Raw genomic sequence first — 18105 nt, 5'->3', positions numbered from 1 at the left:
CTTTTTGCCTTTTCAAACTGTTTATGAAGTTCTTACAGCAAGAATACTGGAGTGTATTGCTGTTTCCTCCTCCAGTGGGCCGTGTTTTGTCAGAACTCTTCATTATGACTGGTCTGTCTTGGGTGACCCTGCATGGCCTTGCTGATAGCTTCACTGAGTTATGCAAGCCCCTTCATCATGACAAGACTATGATCTATGAAAGGGAAGGAGAGGAGCCAAAGACAGAGAGAAGCTCTATACAGCCAGAAAAAAACAAGACCTGGTGCTGACTGTGACTCAGATCATCAGCTCCTTATTTATTGCAAATTTCAGACTTAAATTGAAGAAAGTAGGGAAAAACCAATAGGCCATTCAGAGTGAAAGTGAAAGTTGCTCAGTCGTGTCTGACTCTTTGTGACCCCATGGACTGAGGCCTGCTAGACTCCTCTGTCCATAGAATTCTCCAAGGCAGAATATTGGAGTGGATAACCATTCTCTTCTCCAGGTGATCTTCCCAACCTAGGGATTAAACCTGGGGTTCTCACCAACACAGGGATTGAAACCAGATCTCCCACATCTGAGCCACCAGGGAAGCCCCAGAAGGCCATTCAGGTATTACCTGAATCAAATCCCTTATGATTATACAGTGGAGGTGACAAATAGATTCAAGAGATTAGATCTGGTAGACAGAGTGCCTGAAGAACTATGGACAGAGTTTGTAACACTGTACAGGAGGCAGTGACCAAAACCATCCCAAAGAAAACGAAATGCAAGAAGACAAAGTGGTTATCTCAGGAGGCTTTACAAATAGCTGAGGAAAGAAGAGAAGCAAAAGGCAAGGGAGAAAGGGAAAAATATACCCAATTGAATGCAGAGTTCCAGAGAATAAATAGCAAGGAGAGACAAGAAAGCCTTCTTAAAGGACCAATGCAAAGAAATAGAGAAAACAATAGAATGGGAAAGACTAGCGATCTCTTCAAGAAAATTAGAGATATTAAAGGAATATTTCATGCAAATATGGGCACAATAAAGGACAGCAACGGTGTGGACCTAAGAGGAGCAGAAGAGATTAAGAAGAGGTGGCAAGAATACACAGAAGAACTATGTAAAAAAGGTCTTAATGACCCAGATAACCACGATGGTGCGATCACTCACCTAGAGCCAGACATCCTAGAGTGTGAAGGCAAGTGAACCTTAGGAAGCATTACTACGAACAAAGCTAGTAGAAGTGATGGGATTCCAGCTGAGCTATTTAAAATCCTAAAAGGTTATGCTGTTAAAGTGCTGCACTCAATATGTCAGCAAATTTGGAAAACTCAGCAGTGGCCACAGGACTGGAAAGGTCAATTTTCATTCCAATCCCAAAGAAAGGCAATGCCAAAGAATGTTCAAACTACCATACATTTGCACTTATTTTGCATGCTAGTAAGGTTATGCTCAAAATCCTTCAAACTAGGCTTCAACAGTATTTGAACCTAGAACTTCCAGAGGTATAAGCTGGGTTTAGAAAGGCAGGGGAGCCAGAGATCAAATTGCCAACATCCAGTGGGTCATAGAGAAGCAAGGGAATTCCAGAAAAATATCTACTTTGCGTCACTGACTATGAGGAAGCCTATGTGGACCACAACAAACTGGAAAATTCTTAAAGAGATGGGAATACCAGACTACCTTACCTGTCTCCTGAGAAACTTGTATTTAGCAACAGTTAGAACCAGACATGGAACAACAGACTGGTTCCAGATTGGGAAAGGAGTATGACAACGCTGTATATTGTCACCCTGTTTATCTAATTTATATGCAGAATGAAAAGTCTAGTTGCTCAGTTGTGTCTGACTCTACTACCCTATGGACTATATTGCCTGCCATGCTCCTTCATCACAGGATTTCCCAGGCAAGAATACTGGAGTGGGTTGCCATTTCCATCTCCAAATATGCAGAATACATCCTGCAAAATGCCAGGCTGAATGGATCACAAGCTGGAATCAAGATTTCCAGGAAAAATATCAACAGCCTCAGATACCCAAATGATACCACTTTAATGGCAGAAAGTGAAGAGGAACTAAAGAGCCTCTTGAGGAGAGTGAAAGAGGAGAGTGAAAAAACTGGCTTGAAACTCAACATTCAAAAAACTAGATCATGGCATCTGGTCCCATCACTTAATGGCAAATAGAAGGGGAAAAAGTAGAAGCAGTGACAGATTTTCTTGGGTTCCAGAGTAACTAAGGACAGTGACTGCAGTCATGAAATTAAAAGATGCTTGCTCCTTGGAAGAAAAGCTACAACAAACCTAAACAGCATATTAAAAAGCAGACATTACTTGCCAACAAATGTCCAGATAGTCAAAACTATGGTTTTTCCAGTAGTCATGTACACGTGTGAGAGTTGGTCCATAAAGAAGGCTGAGTGCCAAAGAATTGATGCTTTCAAATTATGATGCTTAGAGAAGACTCGTGAGAGTCCCTTGGGCTGCAAGAAGATCAAACCAGTTAATCCTAAAGGAAATCAACCCTGAATATTTATTGGAAGGATTGATGCTGAGGCTGAAGCTCCAGTACTTTGGCCACCTGATGCAAAGAGCTGATTCAATGGAAAAGACCCTGCTGATGCTAGGAAAGATTGAAGGCAAAAGGAAAAGGGGGCTGCAGAGGACAAGATGGTTAGATAGGATTACTGATTCAACAGACATGAATTTGAATGAACTCCAGGAGATAGTGCAGGACAGGGGAGCCTGGCAAGCTGCAGTCCATGGGGTCACAAAGAGTCAGACCTGACTTAGGAAATCAACAACAGCCACCTCTTAAAGACCCTATCTCATGATACAGTCACAGTGAAAGTTAGGACATCAACATACAAATTTGGGAGAGACATAGTTCATTCTATAGCACATATTGTGCTTTCTACATCTTGCATTTTAAATTTAGTGTTGTTTTTAATTCTACCCACACTGCTCTTAGATAGATCTCATTTATTCAGCTTAATTGCTGCATTCCCATCATAAGCATAAATATACTATTTTATTTAACTTTCTTTATTGTATTTTTTCAATTTATACATTTATAAATAGCACTGCAAACAACAGTGCTGTAAATGCCTCCATATTCACGTGATTAAAATGTTTTTGGAATGGTTAAGTAATAGAGTATGAGTGTGTGTCAGTTTATGTTCCTATTTCTCCTCATCTGGTATGTTCAGACTTGCAAATTTTTGTCCATCTGTTGATGACAAATGGTATGTCATCATACTAATGCATTCATTTCTATCCACCTAATTATTAGTAAGGGCTTCCCAGGTGGCTCAGTGGTAAAGAATCTGCCTGCCAATACCGGAGCCACTGGAGACTCGGGTTGGATCCCTGGGTCAGGAAGATCCCCTGAAGGAAAAAATGGCAACCCTCTCCAGGATTCTTGCTGGGATAATCCCATGGACAGAGGAACCTGGTGGGCTACAGTCGATGGGATCATAAAGAGTTGGACATAATTATTAATAAGATGGAACAATTTTTCACATGTTAACTATTGAGATATTGTATCAGGATTGTAGTAAGCCTATAATTCAATTTGAGAATTTATGTCATAAATTAGAAAACATTTTGTTTTCTAATCCATGAACACAGTTTATTTCTGTTTAGTTCTTCTTTAATTTCTTTCATCAATGATTTTGCATTTTCTGTGACATCTTGAATATATTTTGTGAAATTTATTCCAAAGTATTTCATATTCAAGATAATGTTATTGGTATTTTTTTAAATTTCAAATTCTAATTTTTTTAGAAAAAATTTTTATGTTGAGATAATTAACATTCATGCTGCTAAGTCGCTTCAGTCATGTCTGACTCTGTATGACCCCATAGACGGCAGCCCATCAGGCTCCACCGTCCCTGGGATTCTCCAGCCAAGAACACTGGAGTGGGTTGCCATTTCCTTCTCCAATGCATGAAAGTGAAAAGTGAAGTCGCTCAGTCGTGTCTGACTCTTGCGACCCCATGGACTGCAGCCCACCAGGCTCCTCCATCCATGGGATTCTCCAGGCAAGAGTACTGGAGTGGGGTGCCATTGCCTTCTCCAATTAGGAAATAGCAAAAATAGTAAAGAGGTCTCATGTACCTTCCCCCAGTTTCCCCCAGTGGCTACACCTTGCTATTACAATAGTAAAATCAGGAAACTGATATTGATACAAGGTGTGTGTATAGGTCATGCCATTTTGTCACATGTGTATATTCGAGTAACCAACACTCTATCCAAGATGCACCACAAAGATGTTCCTTGTGACTGTAAGTCATCTCCAACCAATTATCCTAATATTTTAGCCATGAATCTTTCCCCCATTTATATAATTTTGTCATTTTTGAGAATGTTTTATAAATGGAATCATAACAATATGTGACTTCTTGAGACTGGCATTTTTTCACTCAACATAAATACCCTGGAGATGAATCCACATTGTCATGTGTATCTGCAGTTCATCCTCTTTGTTGTTGAGCAGTGTTCTGTAGGGAGAAGGCAATGGCACACCACTCTAGCACTCTTGCCTGGAAAATCCCAGGGACGGAGGAGCCTGGTGGGCTGCCGTCTGTGGGGTCACACAGAGTCGGACACGACTGGGCGACTTAGCAGCAGCAGCAGCAGCAGTGTTCTGTAGTACATTGTACCACAGTGCAGCCATTCACTCATTAAAGGACATTTGGTTAGTTCCTGTTTGGGGCTATTACAATAAAATGTTATGTAGTCACTCCCACCGCTGTCTCCTCCTCCTCCTCCTCCTCATTTGGATGCTTTTATTTATTTTTTAAATTTTATTTTATTTTTAAACTTTACAATATTGTATTAGTTTTGCCAAATATCGAAATGAATCCGCCACAGGTATACCTGTGTTCCCCATCCTGAACCCTCTTCCCTCCTCCCTCCCCATACCCTCCCTCTGGGTCATCCCAGTGCACCAGCCCCAAGCATCCAGTATCGTGCATCGAACCTGGACTGGCGACTTGTTTCATACATGATATTATACATGTTTCAGTGCCATTCTCCCAAATCTCCCCACCCTCTCCCTCTCCCACAGAGTCCATAAGACTGATCTATACATCAGTGTCTCTTTTGCTGTCTCGTACACAGGGTTATTATGAATGCTTTTATTTTATAACAGCTTTATTGAAATTTAATTCTCATACCATAAAATTTACACTGTTAAAGTGCACAATTTTATGGTTTTAGTATATTTGCAGAGCTGTGTGACTATCACCACTACCTAACTGTAGAACATTTTCATCACCCCAAAAAGAAACTGTATACCCATTAGCAATCACTCCCCTTTCCTCCTTCCTCCCTAGCCTCTGGAAACCACTAATCTACTTTCTGTATCTGGACATTTCATATAAAAGAAATAATACAGTATGTGGTTCTTATGCCTGGCTCCTTTCGCTTAACATGGTATTCTCAAGGTTCATCTATTTTGCAGCATGTGTCAGTACTTTATTCTTCTCATGACTAACTGGTATTACACTGTATGGTTGAAATGCATTTTGCTTATCCGTTCATCAGTTGATGTATTGGGTTGTTTCCACTTTTTGGCTTTATTAATAATGCTGCTATGAACATTCTTATGCAGCCTTATATAGATAGACATGTTTTAATTTTTCTTGGGACCTAGAAGTTGAATTATTGGCTCCTTTTGAGGAATTGTCAAACATCTCTAAAGCTATAGTATCATCTTGGTATTTTGATTTTCACGTGGTATCTTTTTCCATCTGCTTACATTACTACCTATATCATTATATTTGAATTAAGTTTCCTATAGATAGCATATAGTTGGGTCATGGTAGTGTTTGGTTTTTAATCTACCAGTCTCTTTCTTTTAATTGGTATATTTAATCTATGCATCTTTAATATAATTATTGATATGTTAGTTTTTAAATGTCATTGTACTTTCTGTTTTGCTTATTCCCTCTCTTCTTTTTTCTATTTCCTTGTCTTACACTCCTGTGTATTACTTGAACATCTCTTAGAATTTCGTTTTGGTGTCTCTCTGTTTAGATGTTTCAGCAGTTACTTTAGATATCACCTTATACAAGCATAACTTCTCAATTTATTGGTGTTGACATTTTACCAGTTTGGGTCTCAAAACTACCTCCCTTTAAGTCTCTTTCCCCTCACCTGTTTACAATTATCTTAAATACTTCTCAACATATATTGAGAATCCCATCAGACAGTTTTATAATTTTTGCTTCAACTGTTAAACATAAATCAGGAAACTCAAAGTGAAAAGTCTATTGTATTTACCCTTACTTTTGCTCTATTTTTCTTCTTTTTTGATGTTCCAAGATTTGTTTTGTTCTTTCTTTTTCCTTTATGTAAGGTATTATTTCTCACTGCTTTCAAGATTCTTTTCTTTGTGTTTAGTTTTCAGAATTTTGAATATGATATGTCTTATGCAGATTTCTTTGGGTTGTTTCTGTTTGAGGATTGCTCAGGTTCTTGATTCTGTATATTTATATCTTTTGCCAAGTTTGGAAGAGGGGGATTTATATTAATGCTACATATATTTGTGTATATGGGTCACAAAGAGTCGGACACGACTGAGCGACTGAACTGAACTGAACTGATACACTTTCTTTAGGATCCATATTCATGATACCTTGGGTACTTCATTTCTGAGAGATTTTTGGTTTTTTCAATCTTTTTTAAGTTCAGTAAACAGTCATTTTACATTTTCCTTTTAAAATGTTTTGATCTGTTTCTGTTCTGAGTTTCTGCATTTAGGATTTGGAGTTTTATGTCATATATGCAAATGTTTGTATAGGAATATTTTATCTATTTTGGGCTCCTATGTTAGAGTTTTATGCTTCATGATTGGATTTCTTGGAGAGTGCTGTTATCAACTAAAATATTGGACTTCTCACTTTGTTTTATTCTTGCAATGGTTTTATGGGATATCACCTGTTATTTTCTGCTCATTTTGAAATGTCTTATATTTTTCTCAATCACCAATAATAGGGAGTAGTCAGAATTCTAATACACTATGGATGAGAGTATAGATTGAACTTTAGAAAACAATTTTACTTTATCTGGTAAATTAAAAGATGCACTTAGCCTTCAATTTATCCAATCTACTTGTAAATACATATATCCTAGAGTAATTTATGGACACAGATATCAGGTCATATGCACATGGTTTATAGCACCCATGTTTTCAAAAGCAAAAAGTCAGAAGCTATCCAAATATCTATTAACAGGAGATTGTTAAAAATAAATTCATGTAGTAGAACACTGCTGTGATGGAAAACAAATAAACTATACTACAATAATAAACATAGACATATATCAGGAATATACTGCTGACTGGAAAAGTTGCAAAAATATAACCAGTCAACTCTGCTTATATAAAGTTAAAATTCCCATAAAACGAATCAATACAAATGCGATAAAATATAAAAAAAAAAAAAAAGGAATGATAAACACAAAGTCCAGTACAGTGGTTACCTTTGTAGGTTGGGTGGAGACAGATGATGTGATTGGGCAGGCAACACGAAAGGGAGCAGAGGTGCTGGTAACGTGGCGTCTCTTAAGCTTTGGTGGTATTGTTATTATTCATATCCTATTGTTAGAAATATTTTAATAAGTATTCAATATATAACAACATTTTTATATGAATGATACTGCAAAAAGTTACCAGATTTTCAAAGGCTTCTCTTTGGTTGATGTTTTCTATCATCAGGAGGTCGAGGGTATTTCCAGTATAGAGTGGGAATGGGGAAAGGCCTAAGAGCAAGAAAATAGGAAGAGGTGTCTGTAAAATCTTGCTTCCACTGAATCAGTTCTTCACAATATGACTTCACATATTTTTGTCCATGTATTAAAAGCTCTTTAATCATAGGGCAAATATTTACTCATATACAGCTTATGAGCGACTTGTGTCTTCCCAGGTGGTACTGGTGGTAAAGAACCCGCCTGCCGATGCAGGAGACTCAAGAGACACGGGTTCAATCCCTGTGTCGGGAAGATCTCCTGGAAGAGGAAATGGCACCCCACTCCAGGATTCTTGCCTCGAAAATCCCATGGACAGAGGAGCCTGGTGGGCTACAGTCCATGGGGTCACAAAGAGTCAGACACGACTGAATGACTGAGCACAGAGCTCATGTATGGAAATGAAATGTTATTACACTTAAATATAACTAGTTTTGGATTAGTTATTTTAAAAATTTCTGCAGTTATTTCCCTTCCAGTAGTTTGGGTAATAAGTGATAGATCATATAATACAAAAGCTGATTTCTCCCTCAAACCAACTATGCATCTAGCCCAATCTATATAATCTGACAAGAAACAGAGTTCACTAAATAAAAACCCTCATATTTACCGTCTTCAGACCCTTGACGCAAGTACGTGTCTGACTGAACCACATGAATGTGATACTAATTTGGTAGGCTCAGGAAGAAAATATATTTGAAGGGTTCATTTAGGGAGGAAAAAATAGAATGTTGTCTAACTTAAGTACATTTGGAGCTTTTTTCTGATTACGTCTGTGGCATGTGAATAACTTCACCAATCAGATGAGTCCTACGTGGGCCTGCTGCATTTTTTACTAATGTGGCCTAAATAGTCTCTCAAAAAGAGCTCCCTATCCTAATCCCTTTCTTCCTTCTTTCACCAGACTTTTATTGATTATCTACTACATAGAATTTTATTGATGATCTATTTATCCCTTTTATGTATGCTAGGAACATGAATATAAAATTTACATATAGTGTAAGGATTGAAAAACACACACATATACTTAACTGAAAAGAATATAAACAAAAAAACTGAAATCCCAGAAATTTAGTAATTAATTATTTGTGGGGGGAAAGTAAAGGATCTCAAAGAAAAGGTTAATTTGAGTTGGTTTTAAATAGTAAGCTCTATTCAGGTCTCCCACATTGAAGGCAGATTCTTTACCAGCTGAGCCACAAGGGAAGGCCAATAATACTGGAGTGGGTAGCCTATCCCTTCTCCAGCAGATCTTCCCAACCCAGGAATCGAACCAGGGTCTCCTGCATTACAGGCGGATTCTTTACCAACTATTCAACAAATAGTTCTAAATGTATGCATGTATGCCCACTCAGTCGTGTCTGACTTGTTGCGACCCTAAGGACTGTAGCCCACCAGGCTCCTCTGTCCATGGAATTTCCCAGGCAAGAATTCTGGAGTGGGTTGCCATTTCCTCTTCCAGGGAATTTTCCCCGCCCAGGGACTGCACCCACATCTCCTGTGTTTGCTACATTGGCTGGCAGGGAGACTCTTTACCACCGTACCACTTGGGAAGTTATCTCAGTGTACACTTATTGAATAAAGGTTATAGAAGTAAGGAGGATATAAAGAAGATCTCTTACAGTATCTCAAATTCTTAGGAAGAACGTCACAGCCCTCTGTCATCCCAAGTATTTTCTTTACCAAAGTTTGCTTTGGTAAATATATTGTCTGAAACAAAAGTTGGAACATATAGTATGAATGAGAGTAGAGAAAATCTTAAATTACTATCTCTCCAGAAAATCCAGAATGTGTTTGTATCATCCATATTATATTTCATTTATGGAAATGCAAGTGTCCATAAGTGATATTCTGATCTGTCTATATCTGTCAACTAGTAAATGCTAACATCAGATCAGATCAGTCTCTGTCGTGTCCAACTCTTTGTGACCCCATAAATCGCAGCACGCCAGGCCTCCCTGTCCATCACCAACTCCCGGAGTTCACCCAGACTCACGTCCATCGAGTCAGTGATGCCATCCAGCCATCTCATCCTCTGTCGTCCCCTTCTCCTCCTGCCCCCAATCCCTCCCAGCATCAGAGTCTTTTCCAATGAGTCAACTCTTTGCATCAGGTGGCCAAAGTACTGGAGTTTCAGCTTTAGCATCTTTCCTTCCAAAGAAATCCCAGGGCTGATCTCCTTCAGAATGGACTGGTTGGATCTCCTTGCAGGCCAGGGGACTCTCAAGAGACTTCTCCAACACCACAGTTCAAAGGCATCAATTCTTCAGCGCTCAGCCTTCTTCACAGTCCAACCCTCACACATCCATACATGACCACAGGAAAAACCATAGCCTTGGCTAGACGAACCTTTGTTGGCAAAGTAATGTCTCTGCTTTTGAATATGCTATCTAGGTTGGTCATAACTTTCTTTCCAAGGAGTAAGCGTCTTTTAATTTCATGGCTGCAGTCACCATCTGCAGTGATTTTGGAGCCCAGAAAAATAAAGTCTGACACTGTTTCCACTGTTTCCCCGTCTATTTCCCATGAAGTGATGGGACCGGATGCCATGATCTTCGTTTTCTGAATGTTGAGCTTTAAGCCAACTTTTTCACTCTCCTCTTTCACTTTCATCAAGAGGCTTTTGAGTTCCTCTTCATCTTCTGCTAACATGGTTAGGTATAAATATTGACAATCATTTTGTAGGGTAAATAATCCTAAAGAAAACATAGGAATTTTAATTTAAATATTTGTACTATATACAGTAAATGTATTGCCATCACTTACTAGTGATTGCAGCCATGAAATTAAAAGACTCCTTGGAAGGAAAGTTATGACCAACCTAGACAGCATATTAAAAAGCAGAGACATTACTTTGTCAGCAAAGGTCCATCTAGTCAAGGCTATGGTTTTTCCAGTGGTCATGTATGGATGTGAGAGTTGGACTATAAAGAAAGCTGAGCGCCGAAGAATTGATGCTTTTGAACTGTGGTGTTGGCGAAGACTCTTGAGAGTCCCATGGACTGCAAGGAAATCCAACCAGTCCATCCTAAAGGAGATCAGTCCTGGGTGTTCATTGGGAGGACTGATGTTGAAGCTGAAACTCCAATACTTTGGCCACCTGATGTGAAGAGCTGACTCATTTGAAAAGGCCCTGATGTTGGGAAAGATTGAAGGTGGGAGGAGAAGGGGACGACAGAGGATGAGATGGTTGGATGGCATCACCGACTCAATGGACATGGGTTTGGGTGGACTCCGGGAGTTGGTGATGGAAGGGGAGGCCTGGTGTGCTGTGGTTCATGGGGTCACAAAGAGTTGGACACGACTCAGTGACTGAACTGAACTAGTAACAACAGATTTCTCACATGCATTTATTTTAACACAGAAAGTATAAGGTAAAGAAGACCAATAGAGTATAAGTTTGTTCCAAGATGCTATTGTCAATGAAGACATATGAGAAAATGTTGGAAAAAGTGAATATGGGAAACTCATGATTTTTTTGTAACATGAAAAGATATCTTCTGAAAAAAATCACTTACTATGAAAAGCATTGGGTTTATCTAGGTAACCATAGGCATGACTCTTAACCCTCTTAACCTCAATTTTATCTATCAACTGATAGTGATAATATTAACCTCATATGATGTGAAATGGATTAATTGAAATGATATGAATAAAAGAACTTGTAGGGTATTCAACTATACAATTGTAAGGTATTATTGATCCAAGACAGTATAGTATAGTAGATAGGAGTGCAGTTTCTAGAGTGAGCCTACCTAGTTTTGAATCCTGGCCTTACCATTGATCAGTTCTAATACCTCAGGGAAACCACTTCACTTCCCAAAACCTCATTTTTTTCCTATGAGATGGAAATAGTAAGAGAACTTATATAATAGAGTAGAATTAAATATAGTATGTGAAGCATACTACATGTCATAAAGATATCATTATCTTATTGTAGTAGTAAGTGTCCTTAATAACCCCCTTTTTAGAATAATTTAATTTAATATAATTACAGGATGGAATCAAACAATATTCGAGTACTTCAGGACCTGTTATCAAAGCAGCTGCTCTAACTAGTGACCCAGGGTTAGGCATGCAAGCGTACGGCCGACAGGTAAGCAGGGAAGGTACCAGAGATATCACTTCTCTAGAGCATTGGATGCTGTCAGGCAGTAGCTGAGTTATTTTTAAAGTAATAGATATATGTTTGTTTGAAAATGAGGCTAAAATTCCATGAGGAGAGACTGGAATAGAGTTTCCTTGAGTCTTCAGAGAACATTACAATTTCGGCTGATCCTGAACAACATAATCAGAGAAAATAATTTCTGGATACATATGAAGAAGATTTTAGTGGCAGAAGTTGAGATAACTCTCTTATTGGAAAAGAGATAATCATATATATAAGAATATATGTAGGTTGATATATTCTTAGGTCAAGAGAAGAAAGAAGAATGTCAAATGCTAGTATCAATTTTTAAAATTATTTGAAGTGGTCATAAAATTGATCAAAAACTAATATATGTACATATATGATCAATAGCTAATATATCTTTTTGATAATACATGATCAGCAACTAATATATCTACAATTTTTATGTTTATATTTATAACATACATTAGTGTCCCGGAAATTTTATAAGTTTAACTTATGTACATTTTTAAAGACTGATATTAAAAGTGTTTATATCATAGGCTAATACTAGCTTAAGAAACAATGTTTCTGGTACTTGAAATGTCAAATGTGTTCAGCCTCCCAGCTAAGATAACTGATAGATTATGAAGCTATTATTGAGATAAATGTCCAATTTTGTAAAGCCATATATTGAAAAATATATATTTGAAAGTGTGATACCTAATGCCATTTAGAATAACATTTATTAGCAAATGATTAGCATTAAGTTTCAGAAACACAGTGTAAAAATAAGGAGAGAGGAAGTCTCTTCCACAAATGTTGCTGCGCAAACTGGATAGCTACATGTAAAAAAAAAAAAAGAAATTAGATCATTCTTTAACTCCACACACAAAAATAAGCTCAAAATGGATTAAAGACCTAAATGTGAGACCAGACACTATAGGATTCTTAGAGGAAAACATAAGCAGAAAACTCTTGGCATAAATCATAGCAATATCTTTTTTGGTCTATCTCCCAGAATAACGGAAATAAAAACAAAAATAAACAAATGGGACCTGCTTAAACTCCAAAGCTTTTGCAGAGTAAAGGGAACAGTAAACAAAATGAAAAGACAACCCACAGATTGGGAGAAAATATGCGCAAATGATGTGACTGATAAGGGATTGCTGCTGCTGCTGCTAAGTCGCTTCAGTCGTGTCTGACTCTGTGTGACCCCATAGACGGCAGCCCACCAGGCTCCCCCATCCCTGGGATTCTCCATGCAAGAGTACTGGAGTGGGGTGCCATCGCCTTCTCCCAATAAGGGATTAGTCTCCAAATTTTACAAACAGCTTGTGAACCACTCAGTATCACAGTTATCCAAGTCTATGTCCCAACCACTAAATGCCAAAGAAGCTGAACGGTTCTAGGAAGACCTACAAGACCTTCTAGAACTCACACCAAAGATGTCCTTTTCATCATAGGGAATTGGAATGCAAAATAGGAAGTCAAGAGGTACCTGAAGTAACAGGTAAGTTTGGCCTTGGAGTACAAGATGAAGCAGGGGAAAGGCTAATGGAGTTTTGCCAAGAGAACGCCTTGGTCATAGCAAACACCCTTTTTCAAGAACATAAGATAAGACTCTACACATGGACATCACCAGATGGTCAATACAGAAATCAGATTAATTATTTTCTTTGCAGATGAAGATGGAGAAGCTCTATACAGTCAGGAAAAACAAGATCTGGAGCTGACTGTGGCTTAGATCATGAGCTTCTTATTGCAAAATTCCAGTTTAAGTTGAAGAAAGTAGGAAAACCACTAGATCATTCAGGTGTGACCTATATCAAATCCCTTATGATTATACAGTGGAGGTGACAAATAGATTCAGGAGATTAGATCTGGTAGACCGAATGCCTGAAGAATTATGGGCAGAAGTTTGTAACATTGTATAGGAGGTGGTGACCAAAACCATCCCCAAGAAAAGAAATGCAGGAAGACAAAGGGTTGTCTGAGGAGGCCTTACAAATAACTGAGAAAAGAAGAGAAGCAAAAGGCAAAGGAGAAAGGGGCAGATATACCCAACTGAATGCAGAAGAGAATAGCAAGGAGAGATAAGAAAGCCTTCTTAAGTGAACAATGCAAAGAAATAGAGGAAAAATAATAGAATGGGAAAGACTAGATATCTCTTCAAGAAAATTGGAGATATCAAGGGGACATTTCATGTGAGGATGGGCATGATAAAGGACAGCAATGGCAAGAACCAAACAGAAGCACAAGCGATTAAGAAGAGGTGGCAAGAATACACAGAACTATACAAAAAAGCCTGAGTGATGAAGAACTGACGCTTTTGAATTGTGCTGGAGAAGACTCTTCAGAGTCCTTTGGACTGCAAGGAGATCAAACCAGTCAATCCTAAAGGAAATCAACTCTGAATGTTCATTGGAAGGACTGATGCTGAAGCTGAAGCTCCAGTATTCTGGCCTCCTGATGTGAAGAGCTGACTCATGGAAAAGACCCTGCTGCCGGGCAAGATTGAGGGCGGGAGGAGAAGGGGACAATGGAGGATGAGATGGTTGGATGGCATCACCGGCTCAATGGACATAAGTTTGAGCAAACTCCAGGAGATAGTAAAGAACAGGGAAGCCTGGCATGCTGCAGTTCACGGGGTTGAAGGAGTCAGACATGACTTAGTGACTGAACAACAACAACACGTGATGCTTAACAGCATCAAAACAAACAGCCCACTCAAAAAAATGGGCAGAAGAACTAAGTAGACATTTCTCCAAAGAAGATATGCAGATGGCCATTAGGCACATGAAAAGATGTTCAACATTGCTAATTATAATGAAATGCAAATCAAAAGTACAATAAGATATCACCTCATACCTGTGAGAGTAGCTATTACCAAAAAGTCCACAAACAATAAATGCTGGAGAGAGTGTGGAGAGAAGTGAACCTTCCTGCACTGTTTGTGGGAATGTAAATTGATACAGCCACTGTGGAGAAAAGTAGGAAGGTTCCTTAAAAAACTAAAAATAGAGCTGCCATATGGTCCTACAGTCCCACTGCTGGACATATATCTGGAGAAAAACATGGTCTGAAATGATTCATGCATCTGAATGTGCATTGTAGCACTGTTTACAATAAGTAAGACATGGAAGCAATCCAAATGTCCACCAGCAGAGGAATGGATAAAGAAGATGTGGTATATATTTACAATGGAGTATCACTCAGCCATTAAAAAGATTGAATTAATGCCATTTGCAGCAACATGGATGGACTGGAGAGTGTCATACTGAGTGAAGCCAGACAGAGAAGGTGAAATACCATATGACACCCCTTACATGTGGGATCTAAAAAGATATGATACGAATGAACTTATGTGCAAAACAGAAGCAGACTTATAGACTCCAAGAATGAGCTTATGGTGGCTAGGGGGAAGATTGGGGAGAAGGGACAGATAAATGTATATTTTAAATATATATTAAAATATAAACATTTTAATATATATTTAAATATGAACTGCGGTGTTGGAGAAGACTCTTGAGAGTCCCTTGGACTGCAAGGAGATCCAACCAGTCCATTCTGAAGGAGATCAGCCCTGGGATTTCTTTGGAAGGAATGATGCTAAAGGTGAAACTCCAGTACTTTGGCCACCTAATGCGAAGAGCTGACTCATTGGAAAAGACTCTGATGCTGGGAGGGATTGGGGGCAAGAGGAGAAGGGGACGACAGAGGATGAGATGGCTGGATGGCATCACTGACTCGATGGACGTGAGTCTGGGTGAACTCCGGGAGTTGGTGATGGACAGGGAGGCCTGGCATGCTGTGATTCATGGGGTCGCAAAGAGTCGGACACTACTGAGCGACTGATCTGATCTGATCTGATCTTTATATTTCATTTATCATTTTGTTAATTTTTAATATATATTATATATAAATATAAATAATATGTTACAACTGAAAACTGTTAAGAGAGTAAGTCTGAGACTTCTCATCATAAGGAATAATTTTTTCTATTTCTTTAATGTTCCATCTATATGTGATGAAAGGTGTTTTTTAAATTTCTTGTGATCCTTTCATGATGTGTATATATCAAATCATTATTATTATACATCTTTAGCTTAAACAGTGCTATATGTTGATTATATCTGAATAAAACTAGAAGAAAAATGAAATTATTAAAATTTAGATCAAGGCTAAAGAGAAATACCTTTACTTTATCATAAATATATCTATATAAATGTAGATCAATGACAGTTAGTTGTACCCAGGTTAAATCGGTAAGCTGTGTGAAAATTCCTATAATTATAAATTTATGAAATGTGCATGTTTTCTATATTCTGTTCTTTGACATTAAAAGGCCTTTAAATGAAGGGGCTGATATAAGCTGTCTTACCTTCAGTTTATTTCCTGGGGCAAATATCTCTAAAATTAACTTTGCAAAATTGTTTTTGTAGCCAACCTGGTGCTACTCAAAGTACATAGAAGCCTTAGAACAGGAAAGGATTCTTCTTAAAATTCAAGAGGAACTAGAAAGAAAGTTGTTTGCAGGTAAGTTTTGCTCTTTGTTTTCAGGGCTGCTTTGTTGTCTTGTATCACAGGTTAATTCTAGAGGGTTTTGCTAATGATTCCTTCACGGTTTCTCTTGTTTCCGTGCAGCCACACCATCTTTTACAAATTTCAAGTCTACTACTTCCACTCTGTCTTTGAAAAAGACTGTGTCCTCCCACAACATCCAGAGTGAGTGTCAAGTGACAGCCTGATTTCAGTTCTTTCTTCCTTATTGTTAGAACTCTACCTCTCACCTGGCCATCTGGAGAGGGCAGAAAGAGATGAGGACTGACTCCCTCCCAACTGCTCTGACCCCCAAGTTAGGAGAATTTCAGAGTGTAGGTGTTCCATCTCTTTGTCTCTGTTTTCTTCTCTTTTCCTGAGGAGGAAAGACTATGACATATACCCAGCACTGCATACCATTTCCAGACAGCACTCATGGGAGTGTATATCCTGCTGCTAGGTACAACGGAGTTCATAGACTGAATTGATCAGTCCCATCCATGTCCCTCTGACTCACACACTAATGCACGTGGACATCTGCACAATGCGCGCGCGCGCGCGCACACACACACACACACCCCTACTTAACGCTCTCCATTAACAAATTAATAGGCAGGAGTAACTTGCCTCCCTTTTGAACGGCACAGTCTCCTGCATAGGAAGGCCTTTGGGGAATGATCATTTATTGCTTCTATCTACTCCTTATCTAGTTTTCTCTTCCACAAAGAACATTTATAGAAGAATGGGCTCAGTTTTCCAAGGTTTTGCAAGCTGAGTTTTTCTAAGTTCCATTTTCCCAAGATAGGAATACAAGAAGGAACTGATAATTAATAACTGAAAATCAAGCTGGGGTCCTTCTCTCATATAGATACTGATGTGATTATACAGTTTTGATCAGATATTAATGTTAGACTTTTTAACAATGCCCTTAGAAAGTAGTATTACTAGTGTAATGTAATATATGTGCAACCCATTGAACTAAAACTCAAAGGACCCAGTAAAAGTCCCATTTCTCTTCTATTTTGTAGCTTAGATTTTTGTTTCTCAAAATCTTTAGTTTTCTGGTTCTTGGGAGCATATGATGATCAGGCCTTTATGCTCTTAGCCTGCTCATCTCTCTTCTTTTCAGATTTATCCTTAACCACTATGCTCCTGTCAGTTTCCTTACCCCCTAGATCAAGATCGCAGTGCCTCCAACATTAGGGTGTGCTGACTCATTTGTTAACTTTTTGATCCTTCTTACAACTCTTAAGCTTTTGTTGTTATTTTGGATTTAAATTTTCTCTCATTGATTATGTTTCAGTCATTTCTTCTTTTTTCTTTGCAGGAATTCTTTAAACCAAGTTTTAACTAACATGGAAGCACAAGTGATTTTTTGATGGTCTGCTTTAGAGCAAGCCTGTCATCTAAATAAAGTTTGGCTTCACTTCTATAGTTTAAAAATTACAGTTCTTCTGTACACATAACATGGTGGTGGTGGTTTAGTTGCTAAGTCGTGTCCAACTCTTGCGACTCCATGGACTGTAGCCCGCCAGGCTCCTTTGTCCATGGGATTTTCCAGGCAAGAAAACTGGAGTGGGTTGCCATTTCCTTCTCCAGGGGATCTTCCCGACCCAGGAATCGAACCCAGATCTCCTGCATTGCAGGCAGATTCTTTACCTACTGAGCTAGGAGGGGACACATAACATATAAGACTATTAAGAAAAAACTTTAACTCATTCAGAATAAAACAAATTCT

At 38.5% G+C, this 18105-nt stretch overlaps 1 protein-coding gene across 9 annotated transcripts in view; it reads left to right on the top strand.

The window, feature by feature from the left end:
- Nucleotides 1-17801, top strand: part of RGS22 (regulator of G protein signaling 22) — a 139411-nt gene extending 121610 nt beyond the window's left edge. For 7 of the 9 annotated variants that reach the window (XM_044928564.2, XM_044928563.2, XM_044928562.2 and 4 more), the window contains 4 exons: nt 11712-11810; nt 16271-16364; nt 16473-16553; nt 17695-17801. In XM_044928564.2, the coding sequence (XP_044784499.2) occupies nt 11712-11810; nt 16271-16364; nt 16473-16553; nt 17695-17705 (285 nt within the window). In that variant the 3' untranslated portion in view covers nt 17706-17801. The remainder of the gene's footprint in view (nt 1-11711; nt 11811-16270; nt 16365-16472; nt 16554-17694) is intronic. The other 2 variants (XM_044928561.2, XM_044928560.2) reach the window with 2 other exon arrangements.
- Nucleotides 17802-18105: the final 304 nt, after the last annotated feature.

This window comes from Bubalus bubalis, chromosome 15 (assembly GCF_019923935.1).
Source record: "Bubalus bubalis isolate 160015118507 breed Murrah chromosome 15, NDDB_SH_1, whole genome shotgun sequence".
In the NCBI taxonomy this organism is placed as follows: Eukaryota; Metazoa; Chordata; class Mammalia; order Artiodactyla; family Bovidae; genus Bubalus; species Bubalus bubalis.
This window is presented reverse-complemented; position numbering and strand designations above follow the sequence as displayed.